This window comes from Ranitomeya imitator, chromosome 5 (assembly GCF_032444005.1).
Source record: "Ranitomeya imitator isolate aRanImi1 chromosome 5, aRanImi1.pri, whole genome shotgun sequence".
NCBI classification, from domain to species: domain Eukaryota; kingdom Metazoa; phylum Chordata; class Amphibia; order Anura; family Dendrobatidae; genus Ranitomeya; species Ranitomeya imitator.
Genome location: NC_091286.1, coordinates 18891207 through 18917269, shown reverse-complemented (window position 1 = coordinate 18917269; position 26063 = coordinate 18891207). Strand labels below are relative to the sequence as shown.

The window sequence follows — 26063 nt, the reverse complement described above, 5'->3', positions numbered from 1 at the left end:
TAATGATACTCACGCTCAGGGTACAGGAAAATGATGCTGACACTTAAGGTACAGAATAATGATGCTATCCTCTACCCCAAGTGTCAGTGTCATTATCCTGTACCCTGAGTGTCAGCGTCATTATCCTGTACCCTGGCACTAGGGGTACAGGATAATGAAGCTACACTGACACTTGGGGTACAGGATAATGACACTGACACCCGGGGTACAGGATAATGACACGGACACTCGGGGTACAGGATAATTACGCTGACACTGGGGGTACAGGATAATGACGCTACACTGACACTCGGGGTACAGGATAACGACACTACACTGACACTTGGGGTACAGGATAACGACACTACACTGACACTTGGGGTACAGGATAATGACGCTACACTGACACTCGGGGTACAGGATAATGACACTGACACTCGGGGTACAGGATAATGACGCTACACTGACACTGGGGGTACAGGATAATGACACTGACACTCGGGGTACAGGATAATGACACTGACACTCGGGGTACAGGATAATGACACTGACACTCGGGGGACAGGATAATGATACTGACACTGGGGGTACAGGATAATGACACTGACACTCGGGGGACAGGATAATAACACTACACTGACACTCGGGGTACAGGATAATAACACTACACTGACACTCGGGGGACAGGATAATGACGCTGACACTCGGGGGACAGGATAATGACACTACACTGACACTCGGGGTACAGGATAATGACACTACACTGACACTCGGGGTACAGGATAATGACACTACACTGACACTCGGGGTACAGGATAATGACACTGACACTCGGGGGACAGGATAATGACCCTACACTGACACTCGGGGGACAGGATAATGACACTACACTGACACTCGGGGTACAGGATAATGACACTACACTGACACTCGGGGTACAGGATAATGACACTACACTGACACTCGGGGTACAGGATAATGACACTACACGGACACTCGGGGGACAGGATAATGACACTACACTGACACTCGGGGGACAGGATAATGACACTACACTGACACTCGGGGGACAGGATAATGACGCTACACTGACACTCGGGGGACAGGATAATGACACTGACACTCGGGGGACAGGATAATAACACTGACACTCGGGGGACAGGATAATGACCCTACACTGACACTCGGGGGACAGGATAATGACACTGACACTCGGGGGACAGGATAATGACACTGACACTCGGGGGACAGGATAATAACACTACACTGACACTCGGGGGACAGGATAATGACACTACACTGACACTCGGGGACAGGATAATGACACTACACTGACACTCGGGGTACAGGATAATGACACTACACTGACACTCGGGGTACAGGATAATGACACTACACTGACACTCGGGGGACAGGATAATGACACTGACACTCGGTGGACAGGATAATGACACTGACACTCGGGGGACAGGATAATGACACTGACACTCGGGGGACAGGATAATAACACTGACACTCGGGGGACAGGATAATGACCCTACACTGACACTCGGGGGACAGGATAATGACACTGACACTCGGGGGACAGGATAATGACACTGACACTCGGGGGACAGGATAATAACACTACACTGACACTCGGGGGACAGGATAATGACACTACACTGACACTCGGGGGACAGGATAATGACACTACACTGACACTCGGGGTACAGGATAATGACACTACACTGACACTCGGGGTACAGGATAATGACACTACACTGACACTCGGGGGACAGGATAATGACGCTACACTGACACTCGGGGTACAGGATAATGACACTACACTGACACTCGGGGTACAGGATAATGACACTACACTGACACTCGGGGGACAGGATAATGACGCTACACTGACACTCGGGGGACAGGATAATGACACTACACTGACACTCGGGGGACAGGATAATGACGCTACACTGACACTCGGGGGACAGGATAATGACACTACACTGACACTCGGGGGACAGGATAATGACGCTACACTGACACTCGGGGGACAGGATAATGACGCTACACTGACACTCGGGGGACAGGATAATGACGCACTTAATCTTAGGGTCTATTCACAACAGCCTTTTGACATTTCAGGCCAGGAACAATCTTTCTATCATTGAAGCCTCTTCAGAAGCAGAAATATAATTGAATAATATAATGTGGCTTTTGCGCCATTATCTCTCGGCTCCAGTTGCACAGATATCGCCGCCACTAATCTAAGACTTCTTCCTATTGATATTCTCCCCACATGAATGGGCAGACGATGCAGGAGTGGAGGAAATTGACTGCGCTGTCGTTTTACCACCATATTTGATGTGAAAATTCAGTTTCGCTGGTTCAAAGCCAATGCCAGCTGTACAAAATTATGTTTATAGACAACAGAAATGGTTCATTCGGTACAAAGCCGAGCAGCACAGCCTCGCTCCCTGATTGCAGGATTTACACTTTGTTGATAATGGTTTGCAGGAAATTTCATTTTTTTTAAGTAGATGTCACAAAAACTGTGTGACAACCCTCTAAAATACGTGTGCATCATGGTGTAAAGATGTGGGTGATCCATTCCGGAGACACATCTCAAACCATTTTGAACTGCAGCCTGTAAAGTATGTTGGGGCATTATGGCAACATAATGTATCTGTAAGGGAACACACGGTATAATGCTGGGGCACAGGGATACATATGGTGAAATGGTGGGGCACATATGGTGCACAGGGGTACATATGGTGAAATGGTGGGGCACATATGGTGCATAGGGGTACGTATGGCGAAATGGTGGGGCATATATGGTGCATAGGGGTACGTATGGCGAAATTGTGGGGCATATATGGTGCATAGGGGTACGTATGGCGAAATGGTGGGGCACATATCGTGCATAGGGGTACGTATGGCGAAATGGTGGGGCATATATGGTGCATAGGGGTACGTATGGCGAAATGGTGGGGCATATATGGTGCATAGGGGTACGTATGGCGAAATGGTGGGGCATATATGGTGCATAGGGGTACGTATGGCGAAATGGTGGGGCACATATGGTGCATAGGTGTGCGTACAGCGAAATGGTGGGGCATATATGGGGCACAGGGGTACATATGGGGAAATGGTGGGGCACATATGGTGCATAGGGGTACGTATGGCAAAATGGTGGGGCACATATGGTGCATAGGGGTACGTATGGCGAAATGGTGGGGCATATATGGTGCATAGGGGTACGTATGGCGAAATGGTGGGGCACATATGGTGCATAGGTGTGCGTACAGCGAAATGGTGGGGCACATATGGTGCATAGGTGTGCGTACAGCGAAATGGTGGGGCACATATGGTGCATAGGTGTGCGTACAGCGAAATGGTGGGGCATATATGGGGCACAGGGGTACATATGGGGAAATGGTGGGGCACATATGGTGCATAGGGGTACGTATGGCGAAATGGTGGGGCACATATGGTGCATAGGTGTACGTATGGCGAAATGGTGGGGCATATATGGTGCATAGGGGTACGTATGGCGAAATGGTGGGGCATATATGGTGCACAGGGGTACGTATGGCGAAATGGTGGGGCACATATGGTGCATAGGTGTGCGTACAGCGAAATGGTGGGGCATATATGGGGCACAGGGGTACATATGGGGAAATGGTGGGGCACATATGGTGCATAGGGGTACGTATGGCAAAATGGTGGGGCACATATGGTGCATAGGTGTACGTATGGCGAAATGGTGGGGCACATGCTGCACAGGGGTACATATGGTGAAATGGCGGGGCACATATGGTGCATAGGTGTACGTACAGCGAAATGGTGGGGCATATATGGTGCACAGGGGTTCGTATGGCGAAATGGTGGGGCACATATGGTGCATAGGTGTACGTATGGCGAAATGGTGGGGCATATATGGTGCACAGGGGTACGTATGGGGAAATGGTGGGGCACATATGGTGCACAGGGGTACATATGGGGAAATGGTGGGGCACATATGCTGCACAGGGGTTCGTATGGCGAAATGGTGGGGCACATATGGTGCATAGGTGTACGTATGGCGAAATGGTGGGGCATATATGGTGCACAGGGGTACGTATGGGGAAATGGTGGGGCACATATGGTGCACAGGGGTACATATGGGGAAATGGTGGGGCACATATGGTGCATAGGGGTACGTATGGCGAAATGGTGGGGCACATATGGTGCATAGGTGTACGTATGGCGAAATGGTGGGGCACATGCTGCACAGGGGTACATATGGTGAAATGGTGGGGCACATATGGTGCATAGGTGTACGTATGGCGAAATGGTGGGGCATATATGGTGCATAGGGGTACGTATGGCGAAATGGTGGGGCACATATCGTGCATAGGGGTACGTATGGCGAAATGGTGGGGCATATATGGTGCATAGGGGTACGTATGGCGAAATGGTGGGGCATATATGGTGCATAGGGGTACGTATGGCGAAATGGTGGGGCATATATGGTGCATAGGGGTACGTATGGCGAAATGGTGGGGCACATATGGTGCATAGGTGTGCGTACAGCGAAATGGTGGGGCATATATGGGGCACAGGGGTACATATGGGGAAATGGTGGGGCACATATGGTGCATAGGGGTACGTATGGCGAAATGGTGGGGCACATATGGTGCATAGGGGTACGTATGGCGAAATGGTGGGGCATATATGGTGCATAGGGGTACGTATGGCGAAATGGTGGGGCACATATGGTGCATAGGTGTGCGTACAGCGAAATGGTGGGGCACATATGGGGCACAGGGGTACATATGGGGAAATGGTGGGGCACATATGGTGCATAGGGGTACGTATGGCGAAATGGTGGGGCACATATGGTGCATAGGTGTACGTATGGCGAAATGGTGGGGCATAGATGGTGCATAGGGGTACGTATGGCGAAATGGTGGGGCATATATGGTGCACAGGGGTACGTATGGCGAAATGGTGGGGCACATATGGTGCATAGGTGTGCGTACAGCGAAATGGTGGGGCATATATGGGGCACAGGGGTACATATGGGGAAATGGTGGGGCACATATGGTGCATAGGGGTACGTATGGCAAAATGGTGGGGCACATATGGTGCATAGGTGTACGTATGGCGAAATGGTGGGGCACATGCTGCACAGGGGTACATATGGTGAAATGGCGGGGCACATATGGTGCATAGGTGTACGTACAGCGAAATGGTGGGGCATATATGGTGCACAGGGGTACGTATGGGGAAATGGTGGGGCACATATGGTGCACAGGGGTACATATGGGGAAATGGTGGGGCACATATGGTGCATAGGGGTACGTATGGCGAAATGGTGGGGCACATATGGTGCATAGGTGTACGTATGGCGAAATGGTGGGGCACATGCTGCACAGGGGTACATATGGTGAAATGGTGGGGCACATATGGTGCATAGGTGTACGTATGGCGAAATGGTGGGGCATATATGGTGCACAGGGGTACGTATGGTGAAATGGTGGAGCACATATGGTGCATAGGTGTACGTACAGCGAAATGGTGGGGCACATATGGTGCACAGGGGTTCGTATGGCGAAATGGTGGGGCACATATGGTGCGTAGGTGTACGTATGGCGAAATGGTGGGGCATATATGGTGCACAGGGGTACGTATGGGGAAATGGTGGGGCACATATGGTGCACAGGGTATATATGATTAAATGGTGACACATATGGTGCATAGGTGTACGTATGGCAAAATGGTGGGGGGCATATATGGTGCACAGGGTACATATGGTGAAATGGTGGGGCACATATGGTGCACAGAGGTACATATGGTAAAATGGTGAAGCACATATGGTGCATAGGTGTACGTACAGCGAAATGGTGGGGCACTTATGGTACACAGGGGTACATATGGTGAAATGGTGGGGCATATATGGAGAAATGGGGCAAAAATGGTGCACAGGGGTACATATGGTAAAATGGTGGGACACATAGTGCACAAGGGTACATATGGTGCACAGGGGTACATATGGTGAAATTGTGGGGCACATATGGTGCACAGGGGTACATATGGTGAAATGGTGGGGCACATATGGTGCACAGGGGTACATATGGTGAAATGGTGGGGCACATATGGTACACAGTGGTACAAATGACAAAATGGTGGTGCTCATACTGTATAGTGTACAGGGGTACATATGGCGAAATGAAATGGTGGGACGCATATGGTGAACAGGGGTACATATGGCGAAATGAAATGGTGGGACGCATATGGTGAACAGGGGTACATATCGTGAAATGGTGGGGGCACATATAATGGCAGGGCACATATGGAGGCACGGGATAGCTTTGAAGCATACATGGCACAATATATGTCTTGTTGCATATATGGCGTACAGCATAGCGCTGGGGCACATAAGATTGTCCAGGACAATTCTGTAGGCAGATTTGGTGACACAGGGTATCTCTGGTAAATATATGGCAGCACAGTATATTTTTAGGAATACATATGGTGGCACACTATAGCTCTGGGAATGATTTGGTGGCACAAAATTTCTTTGAGAGCTTTTACTCTATGGCGGCTCAGTATGGCTTTGGGGCCCATACGGCTGCACAGAATGTACCTGGGGCATCTATGGTGGCACAATGAATCTTTAGGGCTACATATGACATCACAGCATATCTCTAGAGTACAGAAATCTCCTGGTGATCAATTTATATTTTTTCACCACCTCTAGACCCAAATGGACCCTCAACATATCATTGACATGTTGTTCTGGGGCCCAACAAATATTTGTTATGACCTGGTGAATCCTCTACTTTCTTTCTTACTGTGGATGAAGATTAATTGTTTTTTTTATAATTCTGCACAAGGTTTGAAAATTTGGGCATTAGGGCAATGCCAGAAAATCCATGGACAGAGTCCTGCCATCTCTAAAAGATATATAAGCATCGTCATATAACAATAAACAAATACAAGTGTAACATCCAAAGTATCGAAACATGTGCACCATGATCCATTAGAAGTTTTATACTGGCAAATATGACCTTTTCTAAATGTTTCCGAGCAAGTCTGCGTTAAGCCAGACCTTACCTCTTCAGCTGCAATCATAGGATAATATATGGACAGCCGGAGTCCATTAGAACTCATCTTTCCTTCAACTTTGACCAAGTTTCCTGTGCCTTTGTAGCTCACACATTCCCAAAACATCAGCGATCCACCTCCATGCTTTACAGTAGGAATGTTGTTCCTTTCATCATAGACCTTGTTGATCTCTCTTCATGTTTATGGTTGTGGCCAAAAAGTTCACTTTTGGTCTCATCACCCCAAACTACTTTGTTCCAGAAGTTTTGAGGCTTGTCTCTGTGCTGTTTTGCGTATTGTAGATGAGATACTTTGTGGCATTTGAGCAGTAATGGCTTTCTTCTGGCATCTCGACCATGCAGCCCATTTTTCTTTCAGCGCCTCCTTATTGTCTATCTTGAAGCAGCCACACCGCTAGTTTTCGGAGAGTCCTGTATTTCAGCTGATACAATTTTCATCTAAACAATTTTCCTGGCAGTTGTGGACGACTTTTTTCTTGGTCTACCTGACCGTGGCCTTGTTTTTACAGAGCCCCTGATTTTCCATTTGTTAATCAGTGTGAACGCTGATGACTGGCATTATCAATTCCTTGGATATCTTTTTGTATCCCTTTCCTGTTTTATACAGTTCAACTACCTTTCCCATAGATCCATTGACAATTCTTATATATTACGTTGAATGTCTACTTTAACGTTTTGGAGAATTTTAAACTTTTTTTTAATTGACTTCCTCTGGAAGAGACCAATGTCTTAATATGATATATGCTCCAAATACATAATTTTAGCTGTGACCTATTGCCAAATTTGGTTTCTCCTCTAATCTACATATTCAGGAGTCAGCCGAAGTTAAAATGTTGCTTCTGGAAGTATTAATTTAATGTAATTTGCATATGAATCACCTGGAGTTAGGTTTTAGGCTAAAATCAAATCTTGCTTTGGAGTTTCTCCAAATAAGTAGTTTGCATTAAAACAATAGTAACAATGTCTTATCAATTCCTTCACATGCCAAATGGTTTGGCTCCATGCGCTAAAACCACAATCCAAAAATCCCTTCTTAACATTTTTTTTTCAGCGGCGCCAGAGAACTCGCTCACTAAAGAAAAGTCCACAATTTGGTGCATTTTTTATGTAAATGATTCATGTGAAAAATATCTGGTTTTTGCAAACTTTTCTGTAGTTTCTGCTATTAAAAGTATTGTGACTGTTACCATAAAAAAAGTTCACCTTTCTAAAAACAATAATAAAATCTTACTGCTCATGAGTTCGATTTGCAGTTTAGACCCATGACCTCCTTCAAATTAATGTATTTTTGTTAAACCCATTGCAAAAAAAAATACATATTCAGATGTTCAAGGAGCACAACTTCCTTGGGGAACCAATGGATGCAGGCAATGGCGGACACAGACAGGAGAGGGTCCTCGTGCAATAATAGTATATGGGCCCCTCTAACTAAAGCTGCTTACTGTTTTGGAGCAAATCCAAAAAACTGAGCCGGAGTATAAGTAGGTAGACATGCAACGCGCAGGAGCTATTAACCCCTTTCTGCCAGCTGACGGAATAGTACGTCAGCTGGCAGATCCCCTGCTTTGAGGTGGGCTCCGGCGGTGAGCCCACCTCAAAGCCGCGACATGTCAGCTGTTTTGTACAGCTGACATGTGAGCGCAATGAGCGCGAGCGGAATCGTGATCCGCTCGCGCCCATTAACTAGTTAAATGCCGCCGTCAAGCGCTGACAGCGGCATTTAACTAGCTTTTCCGGCCGCGCGGCCGGAAGTGCTCGCACCGCTGACCCCCGTCACATGATCGGGAGTCAGCGGTGCATTGCCATAACAACCAGAGGTCTCCTTGAGACCTCTATGGTTGTTGATGGCCGATTGCTTTGATCGCCACCCTGTGGTCGGCGTTCAAAGTACACCTGCCTTTCTGCTACATAGAGGTGATCTGTGCTTCACCTCTATGTAGCAGAGCCGATCGTGTAGTGCATGCTTCTTGCCTCCTATGGAGGCTATTGAAGCATGCCAAAATAAAAAAAAAAAAAAGTGTTTAAAAATATAAAAAAAATAAAAAATATATAAAAGTTCAAATCACCCCCCTTTCGCCCCAATCAAAATAAAACAATTAAAAAAAAAATCAAAAATACACATATTTGGTATCGCCAGGTTCAGAATCGCCCGATCTATCAATAAAAACAAAGGATTAACCTGATCGCTAAATGGCGTAGCGAAAAAAAATCAAAACGCCAAAATTATGTTTTTTGGTCGCCGCAACATTGCATTAAAATGCAATAACGGGCGATCAAAAGAGCGTATCTATACCAAAATGGTATCATTAAAAACGTCAGCTCGGCACGCAAAAAATAAGCCCCCACCTGACCCCAGATCACGAAAATTGGAGACGCTACAAGTATCAGAAAATCGCGCAATTTTCTTTTTTTTAGCAAACTTTGGAATTTTTTTTCACCACTTAGATAAAAAATAACCTAGACATGTTTGGTGTCTATGAACTCATAAGGACCTGGAGAATCATAATGACAGGTCAGTTTTAGCATTTGGTGAACCTAGCAAAAAAGCCAAACAAAAAACAAGTGTGAATTGCACTTTTTTTGCAATTTCATCACACTTGGAATTTTTTTCCTGTTTTCTGTTACACGGCATGGTAAAACCAATGATGTCGTTCAAAAGTACATCTCGTCCCGCAAAAAATAAGCCCTCACATGGCCATATTGATGGAAAAATAAAAAAGTTATGGCTCTGGGAAGAAGGGGAGCGAAAAACGAAAAAACGGAAAGAGCTCCGGGGGTGAAGGGGTTAATGAGCGAACGTGTTCGGACAAGGTGTTATATGGGCGTGCTCGGGTGCTCACCAAGTGTCTTCGGAGTGCTCGAATAATATGTTCGAGTCCCCGCGGCAGTGGGCATCAGCTGTGTATTATAGCGGACACTCTGCTGTAACAGCCAGGAGCTGACATTATTCCAACCCCTTACATGCTGCTGTCAGTAGTGACATTGTCATCTAAGGGGGTTAGACAAAAGGAGAGGGATTTCTCTGCTGTCCCTTTGCCCCTTCCCCACAATGTGACCCCTTACAAAGAAAAAAAATTTAAAAAAATGGAATTCACCCCCCAAAATAGTGGCATCAAAAATACAACCATCTGATGTAAAGTTTCACTACAACACAAGGGAAATGATCCACATCCGTCCCGCACAAGCCGCCTTGTAAATTTGCAGATATTTTCGCGCAGAGCGCGGTCCACCCGCTCGCACTTCTAGAAGCCAGGATTTTCAGCTTGGATTAGCTGCTCACTTAGCTAGTAATTTGCAGTAAGATGGTTATATTATCCACCTGGCTGAGCAGCCTCTAAATACAGGGAAGATTTGTGAGCCCAATCTCTTTACATTCGACACAGAAGCCTCCGAATATACCGCTGGCATTATACTCCCCGCAGACTGATCGCATGCACAGAAGGGTCATTTCCACCGGCTATGGAGATAAATGACATCTGCCAAGAATCACCATTTACAATGTAGCCTCATTTTTATACACTGCATTACCATTTATACATAGATAGCCGCTATTACTGCGACATTCATCTCCACAGCTGTATTCACAATTCTGCAAAATGTAAGCTAAAATCCCCCAGCGTTTCCTCTTGTTTGGTGTCTGTGAAAGGTCCACATTCACCTCTTATAAAATGTTATCTTAAAGTCCCGTACCCTTCAACATGTCTCCCACGCCTTAACAGGAGTTCAGCTCAGACGGGGTGTGTGCCATCAAGCTGGCTGACAGTTCCAGTAACAGCAGAATTATGAATGCTCCTCTGGACCACCATTATTATTATTATTACTCACATTGACATACATTCACCTCTTATAAAATGTTATCTTAAAGTCCCGTACCCTTCAACATGTCTCCCACGCCTTAACAGGAGTTCAGCTCAGACGGGGTACGTGCCATCAAGCTTGCTGACAGTTCCAGTAACAGCAGAATTATGAATGCTGCTCTGGACCACCATTATTATTATTATTACTCACATTGACATACATTCACCTCTTATAAAATGTTATCTTAAAGTCCCGTACCATTCAACATTTCTCCCACGCCTTAACAGGCGTTCAGCTCAGACGGGGTGTGTGCGTGCCATCAAGCTTGCTGACAGTTCCAGTAACAGCAGAATTATGAATTCTCCTCTGGACCACCATTATTATTATTATCACTCACATTGACATACATTCACCTCTTATAAAATGTTATCTTAAAGTCCCGTACCCTTCAACATGTCTCCCACGCCTTAACAGGAGTTCAGCTCAGACGGGGTGTGTGCCATCAAGCTTGCTGACAGTTCCAGTAACAGCAGAATTATGAATGCTGCTCTGGACCACCATTATTATTATTATTATTATTACTCACATTGACATACATTCACCTCTTATAAAATGTTATCTTAAAGTCCTGTACCCTTCAACATGTCTCCCACGCCTTAACAGGAGTTCAGCTCAGCCGGGGTGTGTGCCATCAAGCTTGCTGACAGTTCCAGTAACAGCAGAATTATGAATGCTCCTCTGGACCACCATTATTATTATTGTTACTCACATTGACCTAATTGTAAATGAAGAGCTAGAGTTTTATCAGACACCTTCATTATTTTATGTCAAGATGATGGTATCAGGGAAAAGTTGATCCTGACGGTTAAAGGGGTTGTCTCCTAATCACAATTTATCATTTATTGGATATGGATAGGTGATAAATTGATGAATGATGGATCTCCTACCTCTCGGACCAACCACCATTCGCAAAAATGAGGATCAGGTGTTTCCCTAATTTGTGGAGACATTTTTAGGACTGAGATAAAGCACTTGATTTTCTCCATCCAAGACTATTCTCAGCCCCTGTTTAAATGGGGGACAGAGGACCCCCATGTTTGTGATACATGCCGATCCTAACAGGTATGCCTCTTCAGAAAGGAAGAGGACTTGAACTCTGGTGTCACCTATTGGATACTGCAATCCTAGAAGTCACTATCGACCCTTTAAAGAGCCTTGCCGCCACATGACGTAGGACACAAGCCAAACCACAATCTCAATTTGCAGACACATGTAGTTTCCCAGAGGAGTATACACGGCTTATAAGCCCCCTTACACTGGCATGCCACTCTCCACAAAGAGAAACATTATCCCTTAGATTCTATTCAGTAGCCTCTCCTCCAGCCACATCCGATCTCTTGCTTTGCACCGATGAGGGGTAATAGCCTGAAACACGTGTCTACAAAGTCTACAAAGTCATATGACAAGGCTCGATAAAGGGTCAATATTGATTTTTAGGATTGCTACTTCTAATAGGTGGCGCTAGAGTTCAGGTTCTCGTCACTGAAGAGGTTATTTGTATACTTAATTTACTAGAGGAGCACTGCATGGCCTATAAGTCTCCTTACATAGGCAAAATTATTTTACAAATGGGATTCATTAAACTGTTGCCTTATATAGTCTCCTTGTTAAACTTTATATTTCTGGCTGCAGAATGAGTTACCTAAAAAAAAGCTGTCAGTGAGCTCGTTCTGATTGGAAAGTTTTATCTTTTATCTATATTTTTTCTGAGCTCTATATTTTTTCTGAGCTCCTCCGGGCTGATTTATAAGAATTGAACTGAAAATTAGCTCAGAAGAAAACAGATTAAAAAAATTTTACAAAATCTCCATCAGAGCCAGCTCACTCATGGATTATCAGTTAAGTTAGTTAACTCATCCTTCAGACAGAAATAAAACCAAAAGGGCCGGGAAAAAAAAGCCACATTTTTAATGAAACCAATTCTGAAAATGGTTTTTAGCACAGAATACAAACATTTAACTAAAATTATCAGAAGTGTCCAAATCCTGAAAAAAATACAATTTCTTACACTATAAAATCAGTACATTGAGGAGGAGGAGTACCAAAACTCCTAGAGAGCCTGTAAGTTACATTACAGCCACTGGATGGACACATATAGACACATATAGCATGAACAACTCCTGACAGAGTATCACAAAACCATGCTTCCTTTTCACTATTTGTCATCAAAGAGGACTCATCTCGGGATATGGAGAAAAGAAAGTTAAGAGAGGACATACTTCACCTATGGAATCGTGATATGTAAAAAGTTTTCCATCAGCTAAAAAATAATCCGCTTTGGATGACACTTCTCTCATTGTCTCTGTTTTCCAGGGAACTTTTTGTTCTTCACATCACATGGAGGTCAAAGTCCCATCGTGGTGAGTCCATGGCTGAGGAGTAACAATCCGAGCTGTAGGGTGGAGGTGGCAGTTTTCCTGCAGAGAACTGGGAAATATTCTCTACGACTTCATCCAGACAATGTGGTGATTTACTCCATGGAGGCTCCAAGGACACCAGAGAGAAGCCGGTGAGTTACGTTATTATGACTCCTGCAGATGAAACGTTGTAGCAATCACCTGACATGTTGTATCCAATGGTCCATGGGACAACATCTACTCCATAGATCCAGTACGGTAATAGGAGGGGTCTGTGAAATAATGGGAACATCCAGGGGTCAATATTAGATCATATAGTCGAGTATCTACTCTTTGTCTTAGGTTCTTCCACACTGTCGGCTCCTCAGTGTTGGCTCAGTTGGAGAAGATTCGTATTTGGCAGGTTACTCAAAGTTGTCCAGGAAATGCAATTTGCATCACATTTATTTGGTTCAAATCTAATGTGGTTCTTTATGTTCTGGGGTCTAATAAATGTAGGGTTAAAAGAAATGAATACTCACCACTTTCTGTCCCTTACCTTATCCACGGAGCTCACCACTTGGTAGGTCTGGTTAGGTCTTCATTCACAGGACACCAGTCTTTTTATGCCACAGGTCCCATTGGGTCATTGACATCTAGTAGGTCTTCCATAGGTATAGCGTACACTGGGCTGTGGTGCCATGTTACAAAGCTTATAGAAGCAGTGAAGACCTGATGGGATCTGAGGAGTGAAGATGCCTGGAATCTTGTGAATGAAGACCAGACCGAAAAGATTAAAGTGGGACAAAAAAAAGAGGGCTGGGGAGAACTGAGTATTCATTTTTTAAGCTTTTTCCAACCCTTTTGAATCCAGCAAGAAAAACTAGGATACTGTTGAATCCAAATTTTTGGTGAAATTGAAGGCAAATTTGATGTGTTTCAAAAAGATTCTACCTATTTCTACAGTCCTGTAAAAAAGGGGATATTAGAGAGCATGAGAGAGAAGAACCTACCATTTTAGGGAAATAATGAATGAGTTTTGTTCCGTGTTGCTCATTGACTAATTTGAGCTTGTGCTGAGACTTCTTTCTGGGAGAGGGGAAGAGAAAGCTGCAGTGCCTCAAATTACGGTTTGGTCCGATGGTGTGACTTCCTGTTGGAAGATGAGAAAAGATAGCTGTAGCTGATGGAGATGACCAAATTCCATTCACCAAAGTCAATTTGCCTTGAGTTTATTCGGATTGAGTCGAATTGCTGGTAACAGACATTTTTATGCTCTCTAGTCTCCAAAGCCTAATAATTAGAGCGTTTAAAAACTAAAAAATATACTCACCTGTCCTGGCACCACAGCTTCCCACTCACTCCTCTACTAGCTTCCTTCCTTCCTTCCTCTGGTTCCGGTCTTCTCTCCCATCTTCAGTCTTCTTCACACTTTGGCATTCACTACACCAGACGCGAGGTCATGACATGTTTTGCCTCGAAATGCCATGACGGCACCTAAAGCCTTGTCAGTACCGGGAGGGCCGAAGACTGAAGACCAGAGCCGGAATTAAAAAGCAAGCGAGCAGAAGACGAGGTCCAGGACAGGTGAAGGCGAGTTGTTGTTTTTTAACACTTTTCCGACCCTCAAAAGAATCCAGCAAAATAGCAACCGGAATAAAATGGCAAAAAAAATGAATTCTGATAAATCTGACTTTTTTTGTGAAATGGAAATCAAAAGTGATTCACTTCAAAACAATCTCCTCTGTAGCAGGTACTGATGTAGGGACTTTCTGCTGAGCGAGGGAGGACAAGGCTGAGGCTGCTCGATTAGAGACCTAACCAAATGCTGGGACTTCTTGCTACGGTAGAGGAGGAGAGAGCTGCAGCTGTTCTGTCTACAGACTAGTGAGAATTACAAACTGATCGTTTCATGTAGGACTGTCACCATTACTGGATGATTACATCTTGTATATCTTACCCCCAGAGAAAGACATATATGGATCAGACAGCCGCGGTTGCATTTGCCAGACATTATAACACCGCTTTGGGCTTTCCTGCTCCGAGTCCTTGATAAGTTTATGATGCAGGGAGAGGATTCTGGACTGAATTATGATGTAATCAACATATTTATTTAGTTCTGCTCTAAATGTTAGTTTAGTGCACGCCGTAGTATTTAATGTGGAATCCAGTAAAATATATAATCTTCTGAGCCATTATCACAAAGGTAGCAGATTTACCGCTCGGAAATAAGCATCTGGTAATAAGTTTGGTGCTGGCCTCCCGACAAATCATAAAAAATGTATTTTGACATAGAGTATGAAATGGAAATATATCCTGATACTTCTGTAAGATTTCTTCAGCAAAGCGGCTGATGGAAGCAACTTTCTATAAACATGGAACGTTCCATGTATATCCATGTATCATGGAAAACAGTCGCCACAATGAGGGGGTAGAAAAGTCAACGAGAGGACACCATGAGAGGACACCATTATCTGTACTAGAAGTCAGAGATATCTGATCTCAACAACAAACAGATATATTTAAACATCCATGTGCCTATCGATCTATTATCTACAGCAGTGGTCCCCAACTCCAGGCCTCGAGGGCCGCCAACAGTGCAGGTTTTCAGGATTTCCTTAGTATTGCACAGGGGTTGGAATCCTCCCCTGTGCAGATGATCACATTACCACCGATGTAATACTAAAGAAATCCTGAAAACCTGCACTGTTGGCGGCCCTCGAGGCCTGGAGTTGGGGACCCCTGATCTACAGTATATATCATCTATTATCTATCTATTGGCTGTTTCCATATATATTATCTATCTATTGTCTATCTAAAATCCATCTATTATCTATCATCTATATGTTACCTATTCTCTATTATCTATCTGTCATCTAAATATTACCTATTATCTATCTCTCTATTATCTATCTATCTACTATCTATTATCTATTTATCTATCTATCATCTACATACTGTGTTATCTGTTATCTATTATCTATCTATCTATTATCTATATCTATTATCTATCTATCTATTATCTATATCTATTATCTATCTATCTATTACCTATTATCTATCTCTCTATTATCTATCTATCTACTATCTATTATCTATTTATCTATCTATCATCTACATACTGTGTTATCTGTTATCTATTATCTATCTATCTATTATCTATATCTATTATCTATCTATCTATTATCTATTATCTATCTATCTATTATCTATCTATCTATCTATTATCTATCTATTGTCTAACTATTATCTATCATCTATTATCTATCTATCTATTATCTATCTATTGTCTAACTATTATCTATTATCTATCATATATTATCTATCTATTATCTGTATATTATCTATTATTCATCTATTATCATTCATCTATCTATTATCTCTATCTATCTAGTATCTATTATCTATTTATCATCTACATACTGTATTATCTGTTATCTATTATCTATCATCTATCTACTATCTATCATTTATTAGCAGATACAATAATCAATAAGCATCTAATACAATAAGTGGCCGAGAGCATGGTCAGAATATGCCAAAATAACTCTCCCTATAATCAAATAAATATATATGAGTAGGAGTGTCGCTCCCCAATACAAGAGTACCACACCAGCGAAAAAGGAGTATCGACACAAAAATAGAGAAAAATATACCAATATTTTATTAATACATAAATACAACAAAAATAACACATATATAAAACGGCATGATGGACTGTAACAGAAATTCCACCATGCTAGGAGGAGGAGAACCAACCAGTACACTAATGGCTAACCACCCCGATAGAAAATAAGACCCGGGTAAGTATCAGAGAAGTAACTTCAAGTGATCATGGATATTAAAGTCCCTATTATGAGGGATAATCCCTCCAAAGCCAAATAGGCACCATAAGGTAGTTCAAAATGATATAATCCTAGATACACCGTATCATCAACATGCTGTATACTCACCCATAATCAGTCTGTATCGGCGTGGCCTTCCCACTGCCCCTGACGCGCGTTTCGCGTTCGTCGCTTTCTCAAAGGGGGAGTGATCCCGGGTCTTATTTTCTATCGGGGTGGTTAACCATTAGTGTACTGGTTGGTTCTCCTCCTCCTAGCATGGTGGAATTTCTGTTACAGTCCATCATGCCGTTTTATATATGTGTTATTTTTGTTGTATTTATGTATTAATAAAATATTGGTATATTTTTCTCTATTTTTGTGTCGATACTCCTTCTTTTTCGCTGGTGTGGTATCTATCATTTATTACCTATCGATTATCTATCTATTAATCATCTATTATCTATCATCTATCTATATATCTATTATCTATCATATATTATTTATCTATCTATTATCTATCATCTATCTATTATCTATCTATCTATCATCTATCTATCATCTATTATCTATCTATTATCTATCTATTATCTGTATATTATCTATTATCTATCTATTATCTATCTATTGTCTATCTATTATCTATCATCTATTATCTATCTATTTTCTGTATATTATCTATCTATCTATCTATCTATCTATCTATTTATTATCTATCTATTGTCTATCTATTATCTATCTATTATCTATCTATCTTTTTATCTTAATTCAAATTCATGATAGCTTTGAAGCTCCTGCACCCTGATGTAGAGTTTCTCCTCCTCCATGAAGATGAAGTCCAGGAAGAGACCAGAGAGTCCCCTAAAGTGAATGTCCGCCTCCCCGGCCCCCAGGTCACAGTGTGGGCACAATCTGTCCTCTCTGGGCTCGTAGCTCTATCTGTGCCAGCCGCATTCAATAATCAGACTTGGGCACTAAGTCTGTACCGGCTAAGGCTCAGGAGTCTTTCATGGAGCCAAATTTACCATTTTTTAGATTCGGAAGTACAGCTTGTCCCCATGTAGTTCCATAATTCCTAGAAACTCTTGAAGGGCATTTTGGATTTGTTTGAGGTTGGTGGAGATGAAGTGTTTGTTGCTTCTTCCTCCTGAGGATGGTTTTGTATCGCCTTTGTATGGCGTCGTAGGCGTCCCTCAGACCCATATGATTGGGGTCTCGTTTGAAGCTGGTCTCTAGGTCTTACAAACAGCTCTACACTCCGTGTCATGCCAACCATTGAAGTGTTTTATTTTTGGCCTCTTGTAGTTGCCTCTTGAGATCGGACATTCCTGCCATGGTGGATAATATATCATAGAAGTCTTGCACTCCTTCTGGATTTATCTCCGTGTGTACTCAGTTATGGCGGTCAGTCTCAGCTCCACGTACGTAAAAGTTTCCATCCATAGTTAGAAAGTTCTTGCATTAAGGTCTCCAAAAATGAGACCTTTGTCCACTTATATTTGAACCTGCAAACTCAATGAAGAGCTATCATCCTAACCACAGGACGCCTGCGTGACATCAGGTAATATCTAAAACGTTTTTCCAAATCATTTTTGTATTTTTCAATATTTTTCATTTCATCTTTTTGACATTTTCTACTTTTTGAGGTGTGAAATAAAATACTGCAATATCCTGTTTGTATAATGACGCCTGCGTGTAAACGTCCTGTTCCACAATAGCTGTGGAAATTGCAAGTTTTGCTAATTTTTGACCTTAACGAAAGTGAAATGATCCGAGCGGGATCTGAAAATGGAATTGATAATATGACATCTCTCCACAGAGTATTTAAGAGTTCACATCATTTACTATTGACAGAAGTTTAATTAGAAAAGATAATGGGATTTTTGAGTGTTTCCCTTTATTTTTATATCCATTTTCTGTTTTATTAACCTGTCAGAGGAAATTACTTTTTCCTTAATTTAAAAGGCCTCAATATTTGCTTATCCCTTAAAAACACTGCCAGATAAAAGAACGTTATTGTAAATGCAGCTTTAATTGTAGCAAAGCGAATTACATCTCCCTGATTAATGAGAGCGCACGACTCTGATACAAGCTCTCCCCGAGGAAAGACCCCTGGGTGTCCAAATATTGAGACAAGCGCCATCGAATATATCTCCTGTAAACTGCAACAAAGGCAGTTCATAGGGGCAGTATTATAGTAGTTATATTCTTGTACATAGGGGCAGTATTATAGTAGTTATATTCTTGTACATAGGAGCAGTATTATAGTAGTTATATTCTTGTACATAGGAGCAGTATTATAGTAGTTATATTCTTGTACACGGGAGCTGTATTATAGTAGTTATATTCTTGTACATAGGAGCAGTATTATAGTAGTTATATTCTTGTACATAGGGGCAGTATTATAGTAGTTATATTCTTGTACATAGGAGCAGTATTATAGTAGTTATATTCTTGTACATAGGGGCAGTATTATAGTAGTTATATTCTTGTACATAGGGGCAGTATTATAGTAGTTATATTCTTGTACATAGGGGCAGTATTATAGTAGTTATATTCTTGTACATAGGAGCAGTATTATAGTAGTTATATTCTTGTACATAGGAGCAGTATTATAGTAGTTATATTCTTGTACATAGGGGCAGTATTATAGTAGTTATATTCTTGTATATAGGAGCAGTATTATAGTAGTTATATTCTTGTACATAGGAGCAGTATTATAGTAGTTATATTCTTGTACATAGGGGCAGTATTATAGTAGTTATATTCTTGTACATAGGGGCAGTATTATAGTAGTTATATTCTTGTACATAGGAGCAGTATTATAGTAGTTATATTCTTGTACATAGGGGCAGTATTATAGTAGTTATATTCTTGTACATAGGGGCAGTATTATAGTAGTTATATTCTTGAATATAGGAGCAGTATTATAGTAGTTATATTCCTGTACATAGGAGCAGTATTATAGTAGTTATATTCTTGTATATAGGAGCAGTATTATAGTAGTTATATTCCTGTACATAGGAGCAGTATTATAGTAGTTATATTCCTGTACATAGGAGCAGTATTATAGTAGTTATATTCTTGTACATAGGGGCAGTATTATAGTAGTTATATTCTTGCACATAGGGGCAGTATTATATTAGTTATATTCTTGTACACAGAAGCAGTATTATAGTAGTTATATTCTTGTACATGGGGCAGTATTATAGTAGTTATATTCTTGCACATAGGGGCAGTATTATAGTAGTTATATTCTTGTACATAGGAGCAGTATTATAGTAGTTATATTCTTGTACATAGGAGCAGTATTATAGTAGTTATATTCTTGTACATAGGAGCAGTATTATAGTAGTTATATTCTTGTACATGGGGCAGTATTATAGTAGTTATATTCTTGTACATAGGAGCGGTATTATAGTAGTTATATTCTTGTACATAGGAGCAGTATTATAGTAGTTATATTCTTGTACATGGGGCAGTATTATAGTAGTTATATTCTTGCACATAGGGGCAGTATTATAGTAGTTATATTCTTGTACATAGGAGCAGTATTATAGTAGTTATATTCTTGTACATGGGGCAGTATTATAGTAGTTATATTCTTGCACATAGGGGCAGTATTATAGTAGTTATATTCTTGTACATAGGAGCAGTATTATAGTAGTTATATTCTTGTACATAGGGGCAGTATTATTGTAGTTATATTCTTGTACATGGGGCAGTATTATAGTAGTTATATTCTTGTACATAGGGTCAATATTATAGTAGTTATATTCTTTTACATAGGAGCAGTATTATAGTAGTTATATTCTTGTACATAGGGTCAATATTATAGTAGTTATATTCTTTTACATAGGAGCAGTATTATAGTCGTTATATTCTTGTACATAGGAGCAGTATTATAGTAGTTATATTCTTGTACATAGGAGCAGTATTATAGTAGTTATATTCTTGTACATGGGGCAGTATTATAGTAGTTATATTCTTGTACATAGGAGCGGTATTATAGTAGTTATATTCTTGTACATAGGAGCAGTATTATAGTAGTTATATTCTTGTACATAGGAGCAGTATTATAGTAGTTATATTCTTGTACATAGGAGCAGTGTTATAGTAATTATTTTCTATAATGTGTGTATGACATGTCAGATTATTTCTCCATGTGAGTTAGTATCGGAGTTTCATTTCTTTGGCAGCAGTGATGGAATGATACTGTGTGTACTCGGTGCATTGATCACAATCTAATTTCCGTACCCCAGGCCGGTTAACACTGGGATCACTTTCTTACTCACTTAATCTTCTGGCCAGGCAGGACTCTAAACCTCGATTCCTCCTTTGCTTTCTTCTGTGATTCTGATGGCCGCGCGGCTTGAAGCCTGCAGTAACTTTAATACTTTTCTAGCTGAACAGACTGCTGTGGATCCAACTGTTTAATTACACATTAAAGTACAAAAAATGCGCCTCCTTAATGGCTTAATGGAAACACGAGCCGCCAACCAGGGACACGTTACACAATTGTGCCGACTACCCGGGAGCTGTGATTTGCGGAATGCGCTTTGTTTGCTGGAATTGCTTTCATTAAATATTTTCATACAGTTTTGCTGAACATGAACTTGTACACAGTCCCTTAGTGAGATCATAATCACTAGCGATTGTGGACAGCTGCGGTAACACTAGGTGGTACCCAAGTTGGAAACTTGGGCTGAAAGGTGGCAGATGAGGTTTAACAATGATAAATGTAAGGTTATACACATGGGAAGAAGGAATCAATATCACCATTACACACTGAACGGGAAACCACTGGGTAAATCTGACAGGGAGAAGGACTTGGGGATCCTAGTTAATGATAAACTTACCTGGAGCAGCCAGTGCCAGGCAGCAGCTGCCAAGGCAAACAGGATCATGGGGTGCATTAAAAGAGGTCTGGATACACATGATGAGAGCATTATACTGCCTCTGTACAAATCCCTAGTTAGACCGCACATGGAGTACTGTGTCCAGTTTTGGGCACCGGTGCTCAGGAAGGATATAATGGAACTAGAGAGAGTACAAAGGAGGGCAACAAAATTAATAAAGGGGATGGGAGAACTACAATACCCAGATAGATTAGCGAAATTAGGATTATTTAGTCTAGAAAAAAGACGACTGAGGGGCGATCTAATAGCCTTGTATAAGTATATAAGGGGACAATACAAATATCTCGCTGAGGATCTGTTTATACCAAGGAAGGTGACGGGCACAAGGGGGCATTCTTTGCGTCTGGAAGAGAGAAGGTTTTTCCACCAACATAGAAAAGGATTCTTTACTGTTAGGGCAGTGAGAATCTGGAATTGCTTGCCTGAGGAGGTGGTGATGGCGAACTCAGTCGAGGGGTTCAAGAGAGGCCTGGATGTCTTCCTGGAGCAGAACAATATTGTATCATACAATTAGGTTCTGTAGAAGGACGTAGATCTGGGGATTTATTATGATGGAATATAGGCTGAACTGGATGGACAAATGTCTTTTTTCGGCCTTACTAACTATGTTACTATGTATGTTACTATGTACCGACGGGCAGTACTTATTATGCAATCTCCCCCTTATATCTGACATCAGGCTCGGACTGACCCACAGGAGAACAGGAGAATCCTCCGGTGGGCCACCACCCTCTGTTATGAGCAATACTTGGTGCCATACACTTGATTTACTATCTGCAGACAAAGGCGCTTTTTTGTTCTACAATCAGTCCAGCTGCCCATTTTATTGCGATGGAAATCTGTGAATGAGAATAAAGTCATATTTGCATGTAGCTGAAATGTGGGGATCTGAGGTCGATGTTACTGGTGGGCCCTTGGCACCCCTGTCTGACACTGTCTGACATCCTTACACCACCATCGTGCAGACCTCTTAGATAGTTTGAGCTTTTGCATACACTGTAGGGGTTCACTCTCTCTAGCAGATATATTACAGTCCATAAATCTCCAACACAAAAGGCAAGCAAGCAACTCTTCTCTGGCATACAAAATCGGGATAAGGAAAACAAAACAGTCTAAATGTCCTGCTCTCTCTTAACCCTGCTGTTGTCTTCGGTCAAAAACGACCGACCTCGAACTTCAATATTCTTTAAAATATTCAAGATGCGGCTCTGAAACCCGTGGCCGACCGACCCATCCTCATTTAAGTCAATCAACCACAAGTTTCAGAACCGCATCTTGAACACCCCAAAAAATACCAAAGTTCAAAATCGGTCTCCCCAGACCGAAGACAACATCAGGGTTCTCCTGTCAAGGAGATCAGCACCTAGAGTTCTTTAACCTCTCACTCACAGACACAACTGAGGTGGCTCAGCTGCCTTAAATAAGCCATATAAACCCTGGAAGTCAACACATAGGAATGGCTGGTCCCATCTAACTCTTCTAGCTATTACTAAAACCCTGACCCAAAATTCATGCACATTAAAAACGCTCTCGGCACTAACGGTGCCTGCTTTTCCTGGCCTCACATCAACAAGGCTAATCCTCCCGGTGACACATATCTCCCGCTCAGGACCTGTCCAACTGCCACCTTACACCATGTGCAAAATTATCAGCAGTGAGGATTGTCACCAAATTATAATTTTTACGCAGACATTCCACCTCTGAGCTATATAAATGTGAAGAGTTGGAGAAAGCAGATCAGGTGATGAGTATTTGTGTAATGAGGGGCCAAAGAGCAGCTTTACCTGACGGAGAAGTAAGAAATTCTTCCCAGTCTATAGAGGACAAAGCTCCTGAGATGTGAGGAGGCCGAGCCCGACCACCACTGAGCGAGACACAAAAGTATAAGGTGTTCAGTGCTCAGAGACATGGACGAGGTGAGGAGGCTGAGCCCGACCACCCTGAGCAATACACAAAAGTATAGGTGTTCAGTGCTCAGAGACATGGACGAGGTGAGGAGGCTGATCCCGACCACCACTGAGCAAGATACCGAAGTATAAGGTGTTCAGTGCTCAGAGACATGGCCGAGGTGAGGAGGCTGAGCCCGACCACCACTGAGCAATACACAAAAGTATAGGTGTTCAGTGCTCAGAGACATGGACGGGGTGAAGAGGCTGAGCCCGACCACCACTGAGCAATACCCAAAAGTATAAGGTGTTCAGTGCTCAGAGACATGGACGAGGTGAGGACGCTGAGCCCGACCACCACTGAGCAAGATACAGAAGTATAAGGTGTTCAGTGCTCAGAGACACGGCCGAGGTGAGGAGGCTGAGCCCGACCACCACTGAGCAAGATACAGAAGTACAAGGTGCTCAGTGCCCAGGGACACGGCCAAGGTGAGGAGGAAGAGCCCGACCACCACTGAGCGAGACACAGAAGTACAAGGTGCTCAGAGACACGGCCGAGGTGAGGAGGCTGTAAGACATCAAGAATAGGCTAATAAATATTTTCTATAGAATATACCTAGGTTTTCTGAACTGATGAGATGAGAACGACTCTGGACGGAGGAGATGGACAAACTCTGGCTGGATCAGTGACAGGTGGAGGGGTGCTGGAATTGTTAAAGATCAGCTAGTTGTACTTTTAGGTCCTTTTTGTGTGAAAGTGTCAAAATCACCTCCCAAACCTCCTGCCGGTGATTAGAAGACACTTTCTTCAAGCAGCGGAGCAGGAAAACGTCTGCATCTCTCCAGAACACCAGGATTGTTCTGCAGGTTCGAAGTCTCCACTGCTCGGTGTATATAGTTACCTGCATCTCATTGATGTCCCTGGGTGGTCGGTAGTAGGACCACATCTAGCTTTGTAGCTCCCATCACTGATGATCACGGTCAGAGATGTTACCAAAGCATCATCTGTAGACTCCAACACAAATATCTGCACAAGTCAAGCACAAAATAACCCGATTCAGAGGTGTCTTTTGAGTCAGACCATCGGGACAAATGATTATTTCTTTTGGGATGATTGATGAACAGCCTAGTCGCCAATAGATAGTAGAGTAATTTTCTCTTTTGGGTCCAAGGATCCTCAGTCTTACCATGGTTATATATTCCCAATATTGTCAAAAACCTTTATAGTCCTATTTTATGGCCTAGTAATCACTCAAGGTCCAATCATCTGCTTGGCTTAGATTTCGAAACGCGTTACTAAGATAGGTGTTTCAGATTCACTCAAAGCCCAACTTGGGTCTCTCCCTAAGGTGGCTAGCATGTATGTATCAGATTCACTCTAAATTCATTCCTTTTAGTCTACATTCCAAGCTATAACCCGGGCACCACTGAAAACAGTTGTCCTATGGGGGTATCGGGCCAACGTCGACGTCAATTGGAATAGGTCATTAAAACTATAAGCCTGGAAATCCCCTTTATCTTTATGGGGCTCCCACCATTGGTGGCTCTTGGTAAACTAAATTTAGTAATTTACGAGAAGGGTGTGAAAGTGAAGCAGTAGATTTAGAATTCTCTGTGAGAACAGTTCCCCGATCCCTACGAGTAATCTGGACCTAAGTAGTTGACATTTATGTCCTTCCTTACTTTTCCCCTTGACTTCATAGATCTGAAAGTTAATGATCAAGTCGATCAGTTTTGAAAACATTATGATTTTGCGATATTCTGTTGGGAGATATTTATGCTGCATGTGGCCGCCCGGTGGTTGTGATGTCAATTGCAGCCTTTTGACGTTTTTTTCTCGTTTGTCATGAAAACATATTGAATTTGCATTGCATTGTAAGAAATTAGAGTAATTAACTAAATTCGTCAAGCAGCGAGGACACATCTGTATATCACATAAAATGACATTAAAGATAGACTCTTTTGCCGTAGAGTGGCGCCGTTACCCCTTTAATAACATAATTATATGTCATTAATACATTCTGAATCTTAGGAAATCACCCTAATCATCTCCCTCTACTTAAAATCACCCTTCAAACACCCTGCAGGGGTATAGTCGCTCCCAAGCTCTCCATCCTTTGTTTGAGAGTCAGGGTTGACCCACTCTCCATTAGATCGATGA

General features: G+C 42.4%; 1 protein-coding gene across 1 annotated transcript in view; it reads left to right on the top strand.

Moving 5' to 3' along the window:
- The window catches only part of ALK (ALK receptor tyrosine kinase), a 750864-nt gene that overhangs the window by 342976 nt on the left and 381825 nt on the right, over positions 1–26063 (top strand). The window contains exon 4 of the mRNA XM_069768364.1: positions 13251–13446. Within this exon, the coding sequence (XP_069624465.1) occupies positions 13251–13446 (196 nt within the window). The remainder of the gene's footprint in view (positions 1–13250; positions 13447–26063) is intronic.